The 19,846-nt window shown below is 40.1% G+C and overlaps 1 protein-coding gene across 1 annotated transcript in view; it reads left to right on the top strand.

Annotated features, from left to right (window-relative positions):
- Window positions 1–98: 98 nt before the first annotated feature.
- Window positions 99–19,846, top strand: part of LOC146521283 (hemicentin-1-like) — a 107,226-nt gene continuing 87,478 nt past the window's right edge. Inside the window, exons 1-10 of the mRNA XM_085148897.1 lie at window positions 99–506; window positions 1,480–1,815; window positions 2,614–2,937; window positions 3,221–3,431; window positions 7,393–7,775; window positions 9,427–9,759; window positions 11,794–12,129; window positions 14,059–14,391; window positions 15,412–15,744; window positions 16,906–17,247. Coding sequence (XP_085005023.1) covers window positions 437–506; window positions 1,480–1,815; window positions 2,614–2,937; window positions 3,221–3,431; window positions 7,393–7,775; window positions 9,427–9,759; window positions 11,794–12,129; window positions 14,059–14,391; window positions 15,412–15,744; window positions 16,906–17,247 — 3,001 coding nt within the window. The 5' untranslated portion in view covers window positions 99–436. The remainder of the gene's footprint in view (window positions 507–1,479; window positions 1,816–2,613; window positions 2,938–3,220; window positions 3,432–7,392; window positions 7,776–9,426; window positions 9,760–11,793; window positions 12,130–14,058; window positions 14,392–15,411; window positions 15,745–16,905; window positions 17,248–19,846) is intronic.

Genomic DNA, 19,846 nt, shown 5'->3' with positions numbered 1-19,846 from the left:
ATAATAATAATAATAATAATACAACAACCTCTAATAATAGGTTGGCAGTATGCTTTTTTTTAACAATTTAACGACTCTCTTGTCTCTAATCATGTCGCACACTTTTTTCGCTTTCTCCCGCACAAAATCACCAAAACACAGCACAAAACCCGCCAATATTGAGTCACTTCCTTATAAACCACCTAACCAGTTACGGAGCAACAGTGACTCTGATCACGTGACCTTTCGTAAACAGAGCTCCGTACTTGTGAGACGAGTCGGACATTTCAGGATTGAGCGAGTAAAACTTTATTTAAATCTTAAATTTAATCTCGTGGAGTCCGATTTTAAAATCAGGTTGTGTAATTCACAGAAAATAGCAACAGACATGTAGACCAAACTACGTGTCGGATCAGACAAACTAACAGTCAGATCAACAGAAGTACGGAATACGGAAATGGTTTTTGTAACTGCGTCGCTCTGCTCCACTTTGATGTTTGTCGGAGTCTTCGTGTTTGTCTCAGCAGGTGAGGTTTACCTGTTAGAAATCTCACAGTTTGGGGGCGAATTGGTAACAAGTAAACCACACTGACAGTCACGTGTATTCTCTAATAATTACTTTCATATTGATTCAGTTTGTCCGTCTGCAAAGGAGAAACGAGTCTGGGTGGATTTATGTCTGTTGGCTGTAATCCAGCTGTGACAGAGACAAAGAAGTGTAATGTGTGTGTCAGTGTGATGTGTTGTAGTTTCAGGAGTCAGTATGCAGCTACAAAGCTTTTTGTTCAGTGTATACAAACAGCTGTAGCTCCATAAAGGCAGCAGAGACTCACAGTGTCTGAACTGTTGATGATTGACAGTGAATATTATAACAATTTAAAATTAACGGCAAGCTGCGACTGTAAAGTGTGTTTCAGTATATGAGGCTCTTTCGCTTAGTTAGTAGTTATAAAATAAAACACTCTGAGCAAAAACTGATATATTTGTTGTCATAGGTGTAGATGTTTCCAGCTGTTCTGTAGCAAACATACAAATGTTTGGGCTCCAGCATACCTACACACCAGTACCTTTGGTAAACTTGGGGCTGTGGCTCAGAAGGTAGAGCAGGTTATCTTCTAAACGTTAGTGGTTTTTCCTCCATGCCAAAGTATCTTTGGGCAAGATACTAAAAACAAGAGTTGCTCCTAATGTGTTAATGGGAGTGTGAATGTTGGATAGAAAGCACATAAACACAGAAAACAGTGATTGTATGTGTTTTTATTGTGTTGGACATGGTGGATATTTTGGAATACGGTGACCAATTTGTAAATTGGGATTTTTCAAATGATTGATTCCAGGGGGACAAACACAAAGAGTTTGGTGATTTCTATCCACGTTTGAAATATTTTATACTCCCAGTCAAATGTTAAAGAAAAAAACATTGTGTTTAAATGAAATCTTTCTGAGGATAATTGTACTTTGACCTTTAACCTCTATCCTCTGTTTTGTTTCCTCTTTCAGACCAGAAAAACATCACAGCTGAGTCTGGACAGGATGTCAGTCTCCCATGTCGAGCTCCAAACAACAACATCATAGTGTTAGAGTGGACGAGAGCTGAATACGGAGCTAATTATGTCTTTTTGTACCGGGATGGGCGTTTTGATCCAGCCAACCAGCATCCATCTTTTAAGAACCGGGTGGATCTGCAGGACAGACAGATGAAGGATGGAGACGTGTCTTTGATTCTGAAGGATGTGACGATTAATGATGCTGGAACATACAAGTGTCATGTTTTCATGAGAGAAACACGCTTATGGCAGCTCAGCATCATCTACCTGACTGTTGTTGTTCCTCCAGGTGAGTGAGTAGAGTTGAGTGTGTGTGTGATCAGAGGTGAAGCTGCTTGCTGGTTGTTGATGTTTGTTTGTTGTATGGATGAGCTGGTGGATGTCAGAGGTAGACAGATGTTTCTCCAGCTGTTGTCTTTGTGGCTGGTAGTCTAGAGTTGTAGAGCAGCATTGTTTGGGTAAGGTTAGAGCAGAAACAAAGACATTTATGAATCCGTCTCTTCTTCTCTTGCTCTCTAACTCGTCTGTAAACATGTGTGGGGAAACTCAATGTTAAAGCCTACAGCTGGAGGGGGAGGGGAGGGGCGAAGCTGGTGGTTGTGAGTCTGTGAAAGTGAATCCTGCCGGTGTTTGTCCTGCCTGTTTTGTTACTGCACACATTTCTGATGGTCCTACAGTCCAACGTAGCAAACATCTCCCTGAAGCCTCTTCTTAGAGACCAAAGGTTGGATCAGAGCGAGCAGCTGAAAGGACACATCTATGAATGCAGTCAGAGACTTTCTCACAACCTCACACTCATGAATAGAATTTAATAAGCTAAAACTGTGGTTTGTCGCTCTGTTCGATTTTGGTATTTGTTTCTTCCAGTGAGACTAAGTAGTTAAAAAAAGTGAGATAAAGAGATAAAGAGAAATAAGTAGTTTTTGCTCAGGTTATATACTGATTATTTTATTACTGATTCAGAGAGGTGTCACTGTCAGATAAATATCATTTTGGAAAAAAGTCCTCAATCTGATTGGTTGTTGTAGAAGTGAACAGTTGTACTTTGACCTTTAACCTCTCTGCTCTGTGTTGTTTCCTCTTTCAGACCAGAAAATTATCACAGCTGAGTCTGGACAGGACGTCACTCTGACATGTCGAGCTGCAAACAACAATATCTTAGTTGTAGAGTGGAGCCGAGCTGACCTGGGAGATGAAAATGTCCTGATTTATGACGATGGGAAGTTTGTTCCAGACGACCAGCATCCATCTTTTAAGAATCGGGTGGATCTGCAGGACAGACAGATGAAGGATGGAGACGTGTCTTTGATCCTGAGGGATGTGACGACTACTGATGATGGAACATACATGTGTCGTGTTTTTATAGGAACATGGAAACTCGTCAGCATCATTAACCTGAATGTTCCTCCAGGTAAGTCTGTACAGTTCAGACACTGCTTCACCATTGTTTGACACAGTAACGTCACAAATATGAGCGCTTACTCTGCTGCCATTTTTAAAAATAAGATTGTGGCTGCAGTTTTTTGTCAGATGTCCTTTTTTAAATCAAAGCACAGAAAATTCCACCAGCAGGTAAATCTTCACTAAACCGTCACCTTTATTTTTTACTTAACCTCCTGCCCATGGATTCTGTTCTGTTCTTCACTCATCACCTACCTGACAGCTGACACCTCACACCTGTTTCTCACCTGCAGGTCAGACAGGAGGACAAGAGAAGGATGAAGACAACAAAGACAGAGGGAAGGAGGCTGGATCTGGATCTGTTGGGCTGATAGTCGGTCTGTCAGTTTCTGCTGTGCTTGTTGTTTTTATTGCCGTTCTTGGTTTTCTGATCTGCAGAAAAAAGCATCAACCTTCAAAAGAGCATCCTGCTGATCAACACAGCAAACAGCCTCTTCAGACTTAAAAGCAATTTCAGATTTGGTGTTTAAAACTGCATGGACTTGTAACTATTTCATTCACCACAACAGCCCATTATCAAACAGAAACTGACAGTTCTGTACAGTAAAAGCTTTAAATGTTAGCCTGAGCCAACTTAAGGCTTTCTGATTAAAGGTTAAAAGCAAAGTTGTCACTAAGTAAATAGAATACTGTTTATAGTCTAAGGAGCTTCGTAAGAAAAGAGAAGTATCTGGACTTCTTTAGGTTTCTTTAAGACGTTTCACCTCTCATCCAAAAAGCTTCAGTTCTAACATGACAACATAACATGACAGATGACATTTTGGGTTGTCTAGACCAGCGGTCCCCAACCACTGGCCGCGGACCGGTACCGGTCCATGAGTTGTTTGGTACCGGGCCGCGAGAGTTGAGGCTCAGGTGTGAAATGTGTGGTTTTCAGGACTTTTATTGGTTTTCAGCGTTATTTTGTTATAGTTTTTTATCATTTACTCGGTTTTCCTGAGTCTTTTCACGTGCGTTATGAATAAATCTTCTTTTTTTCGGTACCGGTACTAGTTTTATTTTGTTGTATTTATCCGCAACACCATTTATTCCACAGCATGTCTTTATCCTGTCTTCCTTCTCTCACCCCAGCCGGTCGCAGCAGATGGCCCCGCCCCTCCCTGAGCCTGGTTCTGCCGGAGGTTTCTTCCTGTTAAAAGGGAGTTTTTCCTTCCCACTGTCACCAAAGTGCTGCTCATAGGGGGTCATATGACTGTTGGGTTTTTCTCTGTATCTATGAAGCGCCTTGAGGCGACTTTTGTTGTGATTTGGTGCTATATAAATTGAATTGAATTGAATTGAATTGAACCTTAAAGGCCGGTCCGTGAAAATATTGTCGGGCATAAACCGGTCTGTGGCGCACAAAAGGTTGGGGACCGCTGGTCTAGACCACAATACTAAATTTTACTCTACAAGGGCCTGATATCCTCTTCTTGGATGAGAAGACTTGTTACTTTGGCCTTAATGTGGATTATTTTGTGGTTCTGGTGCAGTTTTCATGTTTTGTGGGGTTGTTGGACATTTAAGTTGTCCTAAGATGATTCGTTTGAATTTTCACGGGATGTAAATATCTAAAGTACAGATTTGTGTAGTTGCAGTGAGAGCGAGTGTTGGTGTGGGCGTCCAACTACCTGCAGAGTCTGCAGAGAATTTACTTTACAGTGACCCAACTGTGCAGCCAGGCAGGGCACTTCAAAGAAGTCCAACAGGAAGGACTGTGTCTGTGTCTACAGCAGAGTCTAATCCTGGCTTTGTAGCTACATACAGATATAAGCTGAATGATGTCAACTTCTTCATGCTCTGCTTCTCTTCATCTTTTCGGTGTCAATAAAGGTTTTCATGTAAACCTCCTGAATGTTCTGTTATTTCACTGTTTTTAATAGTAATAGTAATAGCAAACATGAATATTTGGTCATTTTTTCTAGTTGTATATAATTACAAATTCAACATTTTGTTTGTGTAACCGTGGGGCTGTCAAGAGTAGATTATTGTGTCCCAATTGACAGTACTGTATTATATTTATTTATTTACAAAGCATATTTTATTTATTACTCCCACCTGTCTGAAGCACTCATTGAGTATCACTCCACAGTTTCATTGGAAAGCAGAGAGCTGAAGTGTTTTGGTATCTTATACACTATAATCTTACGGGACTTGGCTCACTTTACCTCCTGAAACAGCACAGATGTCCTCCTATTACGCCTCTCTGTAAAGTTTGAAATGGCCACAAAATAGATTGAAAGTCTGCTGCCACCTCCTGGTAAAACTGGGCGTTACAACATCATAGTGGCCTTGTTCTGCATTCCCTTATCAGATACCTCATAATGCCAATAATCACAACCTCTGGCACCCTTCATCAAAGTGAACAAAGATGATCTGACTGGGCTTTTGCTTTCCTTTTTCTTATTTTATACATCCGAGTAGACCTCACTATTTTTCCTCGATACAAATTCATGGTAAGCTTCATATAAGCTTCTATATCCTTCCTTAATTTTATGCACGTTAAAATGCCCTTAGTGTCTATTTTCCCTTTAATAATTACAATATGTGCACATTTTTTTGCTCCAGTCTCTTAGCTCTCTTGCTCTGAAATTCAAGAGCTCATTAACATCTCTACGCAATGATGCATTAATTTCCCCAATTTTAGTCTTTCAGTCAGTTTAATTGTGTTTACGGACTTTGCATTTTTTATTTTATTTTAGAAGAATGTCTCAGCCTCTTTTCTTGCACTTAAGTTAGTCATTTCCCAGTTATCTAGCCCACTTCCAATATTGTCAGAGCTGCTGTCCAAGTTCTTCCTTTTACATTTACCTGAGTGTTCCTCTCCGTGTTTATCATTGCAGTCTTTGCACTCTTTTGCCCACCCATCCTGCTGTCGTGTCAAAATGTGATTGTCCATCAAGTCATTTCTGATGGCTTTTTTGGTCGTTGTTTATTTTTCAATGTGTGATATATCTCTGCTTGTATTGGTAAATAGACTGTAGTCAATAGCAGATAGGAAGATGTTATAAATAAAAATAACATAATGTGAGTTGCTTTCAAAAAATCCCAGGGATGAACAACAAAAAAATAACAACTGTTTCAAAAACAACTTTATGGTTCTGTATGTAACGACATTATAATGAATCCCGTCCTTTTCAGGCTGAACTATGATTTTATGTTTGTTGAAAAATATATTTTTAATGTCACTGCGCCTTTTAAGACAGACAAATAAAGGGAATATAAATGTCACTTTGCCAGAAAAAACTGATTGTGGCTTTTCCTTTTTTGACACGAATGTCCGCTTTAGATTATCTATGAAAGACATGTGTGACAGATTATAGGCCAAAGACTCATTTACATTTAATTTACATTTATTGTTTAAACACAACTACTTCCAACTGATACACAGTTCATTACTTCCTTGTCAGAACTTTCCAGAAATGAAGCACGGACATCTGTCCAGACCTAAACAGGCAGTCAGTCAGTTCCAGTAATACCAGTCATATCATCAAATAACAACTCAAATGAACCCACCACTCAGTTTACCATCATCCTCTGTCAAACTCAGAAATCACTTGCGGTTTCACCTGGTTAGTTATTAAACACTTTATGATTCTACAGTCCAAAAGTCACTCTAACACAAAGTCTTTAAGAGACTTTGTATGTACATGAGTAGTTTGTTCTCACAGTCAGTGGTCTTTGGCTTTATTTAAACCATAAATTTAAGTTTTTAAACTCAGGTTCTCTGTTGTTTGAGTTTGATCGTTGGAACTCAAGAACACGGACATTCAATTCAATTCAATTCAATTTTATTTATATAGCGCCAAATCACAACAAAAGTCGCATCAAGGCGAGACATGTCTGCTGTAACTGCGTCGATATTCTTAACTTTGCTGTTTGTCGGAGTCTTCGTGTTTGTCTCTGCAGGTGAGGTTTACCTGTTATAAATCAGTCGGTGTTTCTCTCTAACAGTAAGAACTACAGTAGAATTAATTTCATGTTAGTGCCAAGATCATGTCTGTATGAATCATGTATGAATTTAAGATGTAGATTTTATGCTGTTGTTAACTCTTTGGTTTCTGATTGTTACGTTTAAAATGAATCTGAGCATTAGGGACAGGTAACCAGCCTGTCTCATGGCTAATACGGAGAAAACAATGACTGTACACAGTAACACCCGCAGCCACTACAGTATCACCATTTTCATCAGAAAGAAACCAGCACAGTTGCAAAGAAAACATGTACACTCTGCACAGAAAGGCCCAAGCTCACTGCTCAGTTAGAACCAGGAACCTTCTTGTTGTCAGGTAACAGTGCTGACCACCTCAATGAAGCCCTAATACTGTTAGTTTGTGTAAATTATTGTTTTATAAATACTTTCTTTTGTAATGTGGGATTTTTTTAATGGTTTTTTTTTATTTAAAAGCTAATTAATTTTTAAAAGTGAACAGTTGTACTTGACCTTTAACCTCTCTGTGCTGTTTCTTCTTTCAGACCAGAAAACCATCACAGTTGCATCTGGACAGGACGTTATTCTGCCATGTCGAGTTCCAAATAAAAATACAAACAAATTTGTACAGTGGAGCAGAGCTGACCTGGAGCCGGAATATTTCCTTGTTTATCGGGATGGGCAGTTTCCAGACAACCAGCATCCATCTTTTAAGAACCGGGTGGATCTGCAGGACAGACAGATGAAGGATGGAGACGTGTCTTTGATTCTGAAGCATGTGAGCAGCGCTGATACTGGATCATATGTGTGTCGTGCTTTCATGGAAGAAACACGTTCATGGAAACCAATCAGCATCATCAACCTGAATGTTCCTCCAGGTGAGTGAGCTCAGACACTGCTTGATTTTCTTTCTCTCTCCATTATAATGTTACTACCATAAAAACAGAGACTGCTCATTTTTTAAGAAGGCAAACACAGGAATTCAGCTGAGGATGAAATAATTATTTCCCAGACTGTAGCTGTAGATGGAGCAGGTGATCCTGAACTATGCCTTAGTTGTGATGTAATAGACTTAGGCTGCTTGGTCCCTTTATTATTAGCAGTTATTAAAATAGATCTCTCCTATAGTTTGCCTTTTGTACTGTTTCTCTGTACTCTCTTTTTTTCTCACACCAACAACCAGTCCCAGCAGATGGCTGTCCCTGGTGTAATTAAGGTGAATTCCTGTATTCCTGATAACCTTACCCTTTCCCACTGCACAAACAATGTAAATATGTATATATGACAGCTGAAAATATTTGTCATACTTTAAGTTGCACATCTGGTTCTTATGCAAGCCTCACTCCCCACATCATCGAGCCATTACTGCACTTCTTTTGGCTTTTTTAAAAATGTATTAATTGATTGATTAGTTTACAACATATATGGAGCTGGGTGAATATGTCAGTCTTCTTCATGTTCTCCTTTTTTTAAAATGTTTTTGAATTTGTGTTGAGGATACTTGTAGGAATGTTTTCATTTTATTTTGGATAAATATCTAATTTACTTATTTGGAACTGAATTTATTTTCCATTTTGAGTGTGTTCTTCTGTAACACTTGAAGATTTAGACAGTTTAGTTTATTTTATACATCAGTATTGGTATACTGTTAGGATGCCTGGGTTGTTGACCCAGGGTTTTGAGTTTATTACATTATTTATCATTTCTAGTCTTTGGTTTCTTTGTTAGAGTTCTGTCTGATGGTTTATGTCTCTGTGTTCTCTAGTTGCTGTCTCGCCTTGTCAAGTTCATGTCTCTGTGTTATGTTTCCTGTTTTACTTTGAAAGTCTGTGTCTCATATAAATGCATCTGGTTTTGCTTCCTTTGTCTCGTTAGGCCTGATTTGCCCCAGCTGTGTTTCCCTCCTGTTACCCTGATTGTTACCTCATTCCACAGATTGCTCCCTCTGTGTATTTAAGTCCTGTGTTTCTCTGTGTCTGTGTCGTGATCTAACCTTATCTACCTCTGTGGTCTGTCTGCATAAGTTTACCTTGGCGTCTCAGTTTTGTTACTTTTTGTAGTTCAGCATTAAAGCTGTATTGAAGTTCACCTTTTGTCTCCGACTGTCTGCACCTTAGGTCCTTTTCCTGCCTGCACACAGCCTTCACATAACTTATACAGCTACAAAGCTTTTTGTTCAGTGTATACAAACAGCTGTAGCTCCATAAAGGCAGCATGCAGAGACTCAGTGTCTTATAATGAGAGGCTGCTTTCTCTCACACATTATGTTCACTTATTATCAGCACATGTTGTTGTTCTGTGGATGCTAACATCTTGTAGTTTCTGACACTTTGCATGTTTAGCATGTGGCTAAAATTCCCCCTCAGTGGGTCACTGGTGACCTGCTGGATGTTCAGAGGTTCATTAAATCCAACATGACAAAAAACTAAAATGTCAAAGGAAATAAACAAAATATTTAAAGTCAATCATTCTGATCATAATTGTACTTTGACCTTTAACCTCTCTGCTCTGTGTTGTTTCCCCTTTCAGAGATGAAAACCATCACAGCTGTGCCTGGACAGGACGTCACGCTGACATGTCAAACTCCAAATAACAACAACATCAAATATGTACATTGGAGCAGAGCTGACCTGGAGCCAGAATATCTTCTTGTTTACAGGAATGGGCAGTTTTTTCCAGCCAACCAGCATCCATCTTTTAAGAACCGGGTGGATCTGCAGGACAGACAGATGAAGGATGGAGACGTGTCTTTGATTCTGAAGGATGTGAAAAGTGCTGATAATGGAACATATGTGTGTCGTATTTTCATGGAAGAAACACGCTCATGGAAGCTCAGCATCATCAACTTGAGTGTTCCTTCAGGTGAGTGAGTGGAGTTTAGACACTTCTTTCTGATCTGTGATTTATTTATTTTCTTGTATTTTTTTAATGGTTGACCTGGTAATCAGAGGTAGACAGATGTTTATCCAGCTATTCCGTTTTTATTTAGTCTGTGAAAGTGAAGCCTGCCGGTGCCATAGCTGTGAAAACGTACTTAGTGCAGACACAAAACGTCCATCAGCTTCAAAGTGTGTCAGAAAAATGTCCACATGGTGACTGATGGATGAGAGAGGTCCCATTTTTGTTGTTGTGCACAAATCATTGAACAACACAAACACTTAGAGCTGCTTTCAGTGCTGCCTGTTTTGTTACTGCACACATTTCTGATGGTCCTACAGTCCAACGTAGCAAACATCTCCCTGAAGCTTCTTTCTGAACTTTGGGAAGCGGTGGTGCTGCAGTAACTGCAGTAACCTCTGTTGCACACCCTTTTATATACAAAAAAGATAGCTTTAGATGTTTAAAATGTTTTAAACACTACTTCCATACTTTCTGTAAAAAGGTGTGATAAACAAGTAAAAATACCATGAGGAGACGCTTCATACCCCTGGAAATTCTGAGAATTGTCCTCATACTGGCCTCCTTATCATCCTCCAACTTCTGATTAAAATCACCTTCATGGTTCACCACGGTATGGAAGGGACTCGCACATCTGTCTCTGATGAATGTCCTCACAGACATTTGAACAGTTTGAACACCAGTGGGGGGAACCTTCTGAGCGCCAAGTGATATTTTGGTGTACTATAACCTGGTTTAACATGATGACTGATCAGTAATTTCACACTCTTGCAAAAGGGCACTTGACCATGTTGTATGCTTTGTAAATTTAGCTTTTGGGCCAAGAAAAAGATTATCTATACCTGGACAGGTTCTGGTCAGCTGTGCACGAATAGGTTTATTGTGTTTTTACTACTGTGTCTTATGAAATCTTGCATTCGCAAGACTGTCATACTTCTTAATAGTTTCATACGAAGTGTAAGTGGGTGTGTGTGTGTGTGTGTGTGTGTGTGTGTGTGTGTGTGTGTGTGTGTGTGTGTGTGTGTGTGTGTGTGTACCCTTGGTATATTGTTCTCAGTTGTGCTGACAACTTCACTTCACTTTGGGCTGCTTATTCCAGTCTGCTGTGTGCAGTACAGTGTAGTATTTCTAAGACTGAAACACAAATTTTAAATTGTCATGTACACTTTTGTGGCTCAAGAGTTGGGAGTTTGAGCCCCGGTTTGGACAGTCTCGGTCGTTGTGTCCTTGGGCAAGACAATTCACCCGTTGCCTACTGGTGGTGGTCAGAGGGCCCGGTGGCGCCAGTGTCTGGCAGCCTCGCCTCTGTCAGTGCGCCCCAGGGTGGCTGTGGCTACAATGTAGCTTGCCATCACCAGTGTGTGAATGGGTGAATGACTGGTTGTGTAAAGTTCTTTGGGGTCCTTAGGGAGTAGTAAAGTGCTATACAAATACAGGCCATTTACCATTTAAATCCCTCGGTTTTAATTTGATTTTACAAACTTATAAATTTTACAAACTGAGTATTACAAAGTTAAAATACATGATTGCACAGGAGTGGTTTGTGCCATGGCTCAATAAAATGGTCCATTTTTAAGGGGCTTTTAGTATTAACCATGGCACCATTTTCTGAAATAATTCTGTTATTGCACGCAAATAGATATAAGTCATGCTTTTTGAAAGGAAACTATTATGTTTAAAAATGTTACGTTTTAAACCTAATGTTTAAATAAGTTTCCCTTACTCTGTTATAGAAGCACTTGGAAAATGTTTTACAAAACTTTTACATTTCAGAACAGTGCAAAAAAGAAAACAAATTGTAAAGTCAATAGAATTCATTCCATTCATGTTTCGGGAGATAACACAAATGTTAGGCTGTAAATGAAATTCAAAATGATGAAAAAACAAACAAACTAAAATTTCAAAGAATATAAACAATATATTTAAAGATAATAATTGTAGTGATAATTGAACTTGGATCCCTGTAACCTGTCTGCTTTGTGTTATTTCCTCTTTCAGATGAGCAACACTTCATCACAGCTAAATCTGGACAGATCGTCATTCTGCCATGTCTAACTCCAAAGAAAAACATCAAATTTGTTCACTGGAGCAGAGCTGACCTGGAGCCAGAATATCTTGCTTTGTACAAGGATGGGAAGTTTCTTCCAGATAACCAGCATCCATCTTTTAAGAACCGGGTGGATCTGCAGGAGAGACAGATTAAAGATGGAAACGTGTCTTTAATTCTGACCAATGTGAACACTGCTGACAAGGGAACGTACCAGTGTCGTGTTTTCACAGAAGGAGCACGGACATGGAAAACCATCAGCATCATTAACCTGAGTGTTCCTCCAGGTGAGTCAGCACAGTTCAAACACTGCTTCACTGCTGTCTGATGACAGCATCGCAAATATAATAGACTGAAAAACTGCAGTACTTGTATAGATTTTCCTGAATCTTGATTTTAATGTATACCCTCCATACAAAATTAGTTAAAAAGGTTGAAATAAACACTGAGACCAGTAATCAATGAACTAAAACTAAACAACTAACTAATACTAAACTGAAATAAGAAAACTTTAAATTAAATTTAAAAAAAAGAGATTAGAAAATGCACCACTCTGGAAATGGCCACGTATCATGGTGGAGTGATTTGTGTGTCCCCGTGATCCCAGGGGCTTTGTTTTTTAAGGGTTTTGTTGCCCCCTGAGAGCATCTCCCCATGCAATTTGAAAAAAGCGTTTCAGTGTGTCCCTATGGAAAGATTAAAATCAAGGGACCTGTGTATCCTTCATAGGGTCATAGGGTTACTGGGGCTACACCCGGGAGCTACACCTGCTTGGATCCAGTCTCCTAGAGAGTGACTGGACTCTATTCAAGTTGAGAGCGGTCCTCATTGAGAAGCAGAGGCAGCAACAGCAGTGGATATTATTGTGTCAGTAGTATGTTGGAGTTCTCACCAGTGGACAAGAGAGTTGCTTCCCTGTGCCTTTAGGTCGGCAAACTGATCCTAACTATTGTTTATGCTTAAAAATTAAGAACACCCAGGCTTCCTAGGGTCACTTAGTGGGGTACTTTAGGGTGTTCTGTCTGGTAACTCTGTCGTCCTACTGGAAGACTTCAGTGCTCATGTAGGGCTTCCTTGAGCTGAACCTGAGTCGTGTTTTGTTATTGGACTCCTGAGCACAGTTTGTCCATAGCAAACACCAAGTTCAAACCAAAGGATGTCCACCCACGTGCACATTGCACCAGGGCATCCTAGGTCGCAAGTCAATAATTGATTTTGTAATCATATCATTGCATCTGCATCCGTATGTCCTGGACATTTGGGTTAAGAGAGGACCCGAGCTGTCAACTGATCACCACCTGGTTGTGAGATGGATCTTGGTGTGGGAGCATGCTGGACAGACCTGATACATCTAACGTCTAAGTATAGCGAGGGTCTAGTCTGGGAGATCAACTCTCACCACCAGCAGGACTTTGACAGTGTTCTGAGGAAGGCGTGGGTCTGAGTGCAAATGGACTCATTTCTGCACTTCTATTGCTCAGGCTGCTGCAAGGAGCTGCGGCCAAAAGGTGGTCAGTACCTGTTGTGGTGGTAATCCATGAACCAGATGGTTGACACTGGAGGTCAAGAGAGCTATCAAGCTGAAGGAGGAATCCTATCAGTCTTGGTTAGTTTGTGGGACTTCAAAGACAGATGATAAGGTACTGACAGGCCAAGCAGAACATGGCTTGGGTAGTAACTAATGCAAAAACTCATTTGTAGGATGAGTTCAGTGGGTGTATGGAACAAGATTTTTAGAGTGCCTCGAAGCAATTCTGGCCAATCGTCAGGTGAAATTGTGCTCCACTGACACGATATACAGTGGAGGTGGGGTGCTGCTGAATTGAACAAGCAGAAAGGTTAGTGAGAGATGAAAAGACAGATTGGGACGGCGTATGCAGTTATAAGAACTGACCATAAAAGCGAAGCTCTCGATTTACTGGCCAATCTATGATCCCTACCTTCGCCTAAGGTATGAACTCTGGGTAGTGACCAAAAGAGCAAGATTGCGGTACAAGCAGCATGAACGAGATTTCTCCAAAAGGTGATTGGCCTCTCCCTTAGAAGTAGGGTAAAGAGTTCAGTCTTTCAAAAGGGGCTCAGAGTAGAGTCACTACTGTGCTTCGAAATGAACCAGTAGAGGTACTTCGGGTATTTGGTTAGGTAAAGATGAAAATTCTAGTTATAATTGTACTTTGTCCTTTAATGTCTCTGCTATGTGTTATTTCCACTTTCAGACCAGAAAGTCATTGCAACTAAGTCTGGCCAGAATGTCATTCTGCCATGTCAAAACCCAACCAACAAGATCAAAGCTGTACGTTGGAGCAGAGTTGACCTGGAGCCAGAATATCTAATTTTTTACCATGCTGAGCAGTTTCTTCCAAATAACCAGAATGAGTCTTCTAAGTATCTGGTGGGTCTTCATAAAAGGCAGATTAAAGATGGAGATGTGTCTTTGATTCTGAACAATGTGAACACTGCTGATAATGGAACATATGTGTGTTGTGTCTTCACGGAAGAAACACGCTCATGGAAATCCATCAGCATTATCGACCTGAATGTTCCTCCAGGTGAGTTACACGAGTGCAGACACTGCTTTCATGTTATTTACCTGGTGGTTGTCAGAGGTAGACAGATGTTTCTCCAGCTGTTGTCTTTGTGGCTGGTAGTCTAGAGTTATAGAGCAGCATTGTTTGGGTAAGGTTAGAGCAGAAACAAAGACTTTTATGAGTCAGTCTCTTTTTCTCTTGCTCTGTAACATGTGTGGGGAATCTCAATGTTAAAGCCTACAGCTGGAGGGGGAGGGCAGGGGTGAAGCTGGTTGTTGTGAGTCTGTGAAAGTGAATCCTAATTAACAAGCAGATGATGGAGCCACGTAATGGATTTACCGTCGTTGTTTGCTAATGAAGTGAAAACAGTCACTTGCCTGTCCTGAGTGTAGTTATTTTGAATATAAGATAAAGCAAGAACTATAAGAAGATTATAATTATTTTCTCATTTTATAGCTAAAAATAAAAAAATAGTCCATTAGGCCTGTATGAATTTTGGCAGATGACACCACCCACACAGTCAAGCACAGAGGTGGAACTATAATCCTTTGTGGGTGCTTTTCTTCTAAGGATACAGGAAGAAAGGGTCTACAAAAGTGATTTGATTCATATATTAATAGTTTAATTACTAACATAACATTAACAATAGTGATATGTTATTAAAAAATAACAATATTGCCCAGCTCTACAGTGATCCAGAAATGGCAAAGACAAAGAAGTGTAATGTGTGTGTCAGTGTGATGTGTTGTCGTTTCAGGAGTCAGTATGCAGCTACAAAGCTTTTTGTTCAGTGTATACAAACAGCTGTAGCTACATAAAGGCAGCATGCAGAGACTCACAGTGTCTTATAATGAGAGGCTGCTTTCTCTCACACATTATGTTCACTTATTATCAGCACATATTCTGCTGAAGCTAACATCTTGCAGTTTCTGAAACTTTGGATGTTTAATGCAAAGTAAACAATTCTAGTCATAATTGTACTTTGATTCCTTTGACCTGTCTTGTTGACCTTGACCTGCTCAGTCTTGTGTCATCTTTCAGATCAGAAAAACATCACAGCTGAGTCTAGAAAGAGTGTTATTCTGCCATGTGGAGCTCCAAACAACAAAATGATCAAATTCATACATTGGAGCAGAGCTGACCTGGAGCCGGAATATCTACTTGTTTACCGTAATGGGCAGTATCTTCTAGATAACCAACATCCATCTTTTAAGAACCGGGTGGATCTGCAAGACATACAGATGAAGGATAGAGATGTGTCTTTGATTCTGAAAAACGTGAATACTGCTGATGATGGAACCTACCAATGCCGTGTCTTCATGGAAGAAACACGCTCATGGAAGCTCAGCATCATCAACCTGAATATTTCTCTAAGTGAGTTATTGTCTCTAAATCATCTGTAAACATGTGTAGGTGATAGTATTTCTATACCAGCCACTTCTTCTGTCTGTTTGTGGACTACCATACAGTCCTTCCATGATTGTTCCTCTTCTTTCTCGGGTTTCTGCTGCCTGAGGTATTCACTAAGCATGTGATCAGTTGTGGCCATCTTTCTGGGGTACTCATGGACCTCAGCATACAGTCTGGGGGGTTGGATTTGAGTTGAAACCCTCCGTCTATGGCAATCAGCTTTTTTGTCTTGATATCAGTGGCTTTTATCTCCTCCTTTGGCCAGCCAATTATCCCAGTAGAGTAACAGACAACAGGCAGGGGATAGGTGTTAATTGGCTGGATCTTGTTCTTTCCATTCACCTGACTCCTGCGGGTATTTATTGGTTGCGGCCTCTTTATGGTTATCATTTGCCTGTGGGATTTCAAGATACTTGTAGCTGTCCTCACTATCTGCAATGTTGCCTTCTAGTCGTGCCATCCCGTGTGTTCTGGCTACCTTCCCTCTCTTTTTTGCCATCCGAATTCACTTCTGCAGTCTTAATGACTGAATGACATTTTGATTTCTTTACTGTAGATCATATTGGTGTGGATCAGTGAATCAGTGTCTAGTTGGCTGATGGAATCCATAGTCAGTATTCATAGCGACTGTTGTTAATGATCTGGCTGAGGAGGTTCATGCCTTGGCAAACAGAGGCGGGAACAAAGCATATCCTTGGTAAACAGGTTAACAGACCCTTGGTAACAGTAAGACAAAATTTAATCAATACAAGAAAAGACTAAATAAACAATGCTGAATATACAAATGTGATTAGTAGAGCTGCTGTTTTCGTTATATGAATCCTGTAACTCTACACCAGGAAAACCATCAAATATGATGCGGGTCTGATTTTAGAGATTTGAAGCTGTCCAAAAAATTATGATACACTTTATTTTAAGTTTGGTGTGGAATTACATTAGTGTGAGCACCCCACCTACTAGTTGTTTCTTATTACAGAAACATTGTTTCATAGCATACAGTAGGTATGAGTAGGTATGATGTGTGTAATATACCATGAATTTGGAAATAAAGCTCAGTGGACTTTCTTCATTAGAAGTGAACAGTAGTATTTTGGCCTCTCTGCTCTGTGTTGTTTCCTCTTTCAGATGAGAAAAACGTCACAGCTGAGTCTGGACAGAACATCACTCTGACATGTCGAGCTCCAAATAACAACATTGATGTTTTGGAGTGGAGCAGAGCTGACCTGGACACAGAATATGTCCTTTTGTATCGCGATGAGCAGTTTGATCCAGACAACCAGCATCCATCTTTTAAGAACCGGGTGGATCTGCAGGACAGACAGATGAAGGATGGAGACGTGTCTTTGATTCTGAAGGATGTGACGATTAATGATGCTGGAGCATATGACTGTCATGTCTTTATGAGAGGAACAAACCACAAGAACAGTAAACCCATCAGCAGCATCTACCTCAGGGTTGTCCCTCCAGGTGAGTGAGTAGTGTTTTTTTCTAAAGATGTTCTTTGTAGAAAGCAGCTGGTCTGAGTGATGTGATCAGAGTGTAGTAGATAATGTCTGACAGCAGTTTAAATAGGGCAGCCGATACATGTAGTTGCACAGAACGCTTTTCAAACTTGTGATATAAACTGTCAGCCAATATCACATACTATATCAGATGGCATGTACTGGACATGGAAATTACACAAATTTATCAATGATTGTGATAGACAAGGAATGGCTTGGCATAGGAAGACCTTGGATGGCAGGTGGTTGTTTTCCTGACTTGTTGCATGCACGGACAAGGCAAGCCAGCACATAGTCCCAGATGTCCTTCTCTATAGTCGGTGACCAAAATCAGCACATTGGGAGAGAGATATCCAGTCTTTTTCAAGGTGTTGGAGCTTGTGTTGTGTTGGACCAAAAGTGCAGCACTCTGAAATGAAGGGTGAACTAAAATGCAGCTTTATTTCTGAGCAGTGACAAAATACAAAGTCAGAAGCAAATAATCTGAAATAATAGCTCTTCTTAGAAACCATATAACAAAGAGGGACACAATGAAGAGAGAATGTGACAAAAGGGAGAGAAAAAAATATATATACACAAACACAGACACAGAATCACGTGTGAACAGGAAACAGGCAGGAGAACAGCTAATTATAAAGTAATTATAAAGTGATGAAAGTAGAACTAAATTCAAAGCACACAAGATAATCGGTCACCAAAATAAAACAGGAAGAAACAGAGGACAGGAAACAAATGCAGACTTGACACAAAGACAAGAAGGTTAAAAAAAACATGAAGGCAAGACTGACTTCACAAGATGGGGTGGCTTGTCTTAGAACATAGGTCATTTACTGATTGGAAGGTTGGTGGTTCAAGCAAGATACTAACCCCAAACTGTTCCATTATTACATCCATTGGAGTGTACATGTTAGATAGAAAGCACTTAAGCATAGAAAAAATGCTTGGCTGATAGGGTGTGGATGAGTGAAAATGTTTTATAAAGCACTTTGAGTAGCCTGGAAGAGTAAAAAAGCATTATATACGAATCAGTACATTTACCATAACAGAAACAAGATAGAATACAAAAAAAAAAAAGCCTAAAACAATTAGACTGTTTTAATAAAACAAAAAAGAACTAAGCATATAAAGACTAAACACAGAGAAAACCAACCAGGACATCTGGAGCAAGGACTAAACACAGAAGGATTACAGCTATAATGAGAACCAAAGTCTCCAACTAGAGACTACCTATCCATACAGCCCCGGGATGGAAAGGGGCTGTATGGATAGGTAAAAGTACTATGGCATTTACTTGGAGTCCGAAAGAGACTGTTAAAATGATTGCCAGAGTGAGGGTGCAGACTTTGTGTGTGGATAGGTAAGGTTTGCTCTGGCTATGTGTGTATGGCCATGTCCACACTAATATGTTTTCATTTGAAAACGGATCCTTTTCTCTCATTTTGGCCCTCCGTCCACACTGAGGCAGCATTTTCGGTCAAGAGAAACGAAGCGTTTTGAAAATGCTCTCCAGAGCAGAAACATTTTAAAACGCTGTTTTCGCGTTGCAGTGTGGACAGCAAACCCGGAGCCTTTTTCGAAAACGATTACACATCTTAGTCATGTGATGCAGTCATCTGATCAATTAAACCAAGATAGCGCAGAACATTACAAAACAGTTGTTTTGTTTGCTCTCAATTTTGACAGCCCTATTAATGGTTAATATCAGTTTGTACGTGCTCCAGATAGCATTCATTCAAATTCTTTAACTCCCACTCACTTTTGCAATTTTGTACTTTTGTGTTACTCCCTGCAACAACTCCACCTCATTGTTAGTTCATTTAAAAAACTCTGTGCTTTTCCTCAACATTTTGCTGCCACGTTTCAAAGAGTTGGAAAGTAAATAAACGGCAGACAGAAATGAGGCAGGTGGAATCTTCTTGCATTTCACATTTGGCTGTTTCAATGTGGATGAAATGCATGAAAATGATAGTGTGGACGTGGAGTGTTTTCAGACATATACGCCGTTTTCAAACTTATCCGGGCTAGTGTAGACATAGCCTGTGTGTTTGTGTGTGTATATCTATCTATCTATCTATATATGTATATACAGTGGATTAATTAAATTAATTCATTCCTGAGGGTCTTTCGTAAGTCGAAGCACCCATTGCGCGTTTTGGGTGAGGCAATGCTGAACGATAGGCTATAGGCTAATTGCTAACTAGAACAACAGTACGTCGTTCAAGTGGAACAGCGAAGCGCAAGTACGGAAGCCAAGGGATTGTCACATGATTTGGAAGGCATTGTGGGCATTGTAGGCTCAGCCAATCAGAGCCACCAGATTTCGTTACTCGGGCATTTTTCCGTAACACGGGCAGAAATATTGCCATTCAGTGCCTTCGTAACTTGAATTTTGACAAAGTTGGCCTTTATGGAAGAGTGGCAAGAAGAAAGCCATTGCTAAAAGAAAACCATAAGAAGTCCCATTTGCAGTTTGCCACAAGTCATGTGGGGGACACAGCAAACATGTGGGGGACACAGCAAACATGTGGAAGAAGGTGCTCTGGTCAGATGAGACCAAAATGCAA

This window comes from Neolamprologus multifasciatus, chromosome 3 (genome assembly GCF_963576455.1).
Source record: "Neolamprologus multifasciatus chromosome 3, fNeoMul1.2, whole genome shotgun sequence".
In the NCBI taxonomy this organism is placed as follows: domain Eukaryota; kingdom Metazoa; phylum Chordata; class Actinopteri; order Cichliformes; family Cichlidae; genus Neolamprologus; species Neolamprologus multifasciatus.
The sequence above is the reverse complement of the archived record's forward strand: the minus strand, read 5'-3'. Positions and strand labels throughout refer to the sequence as shown.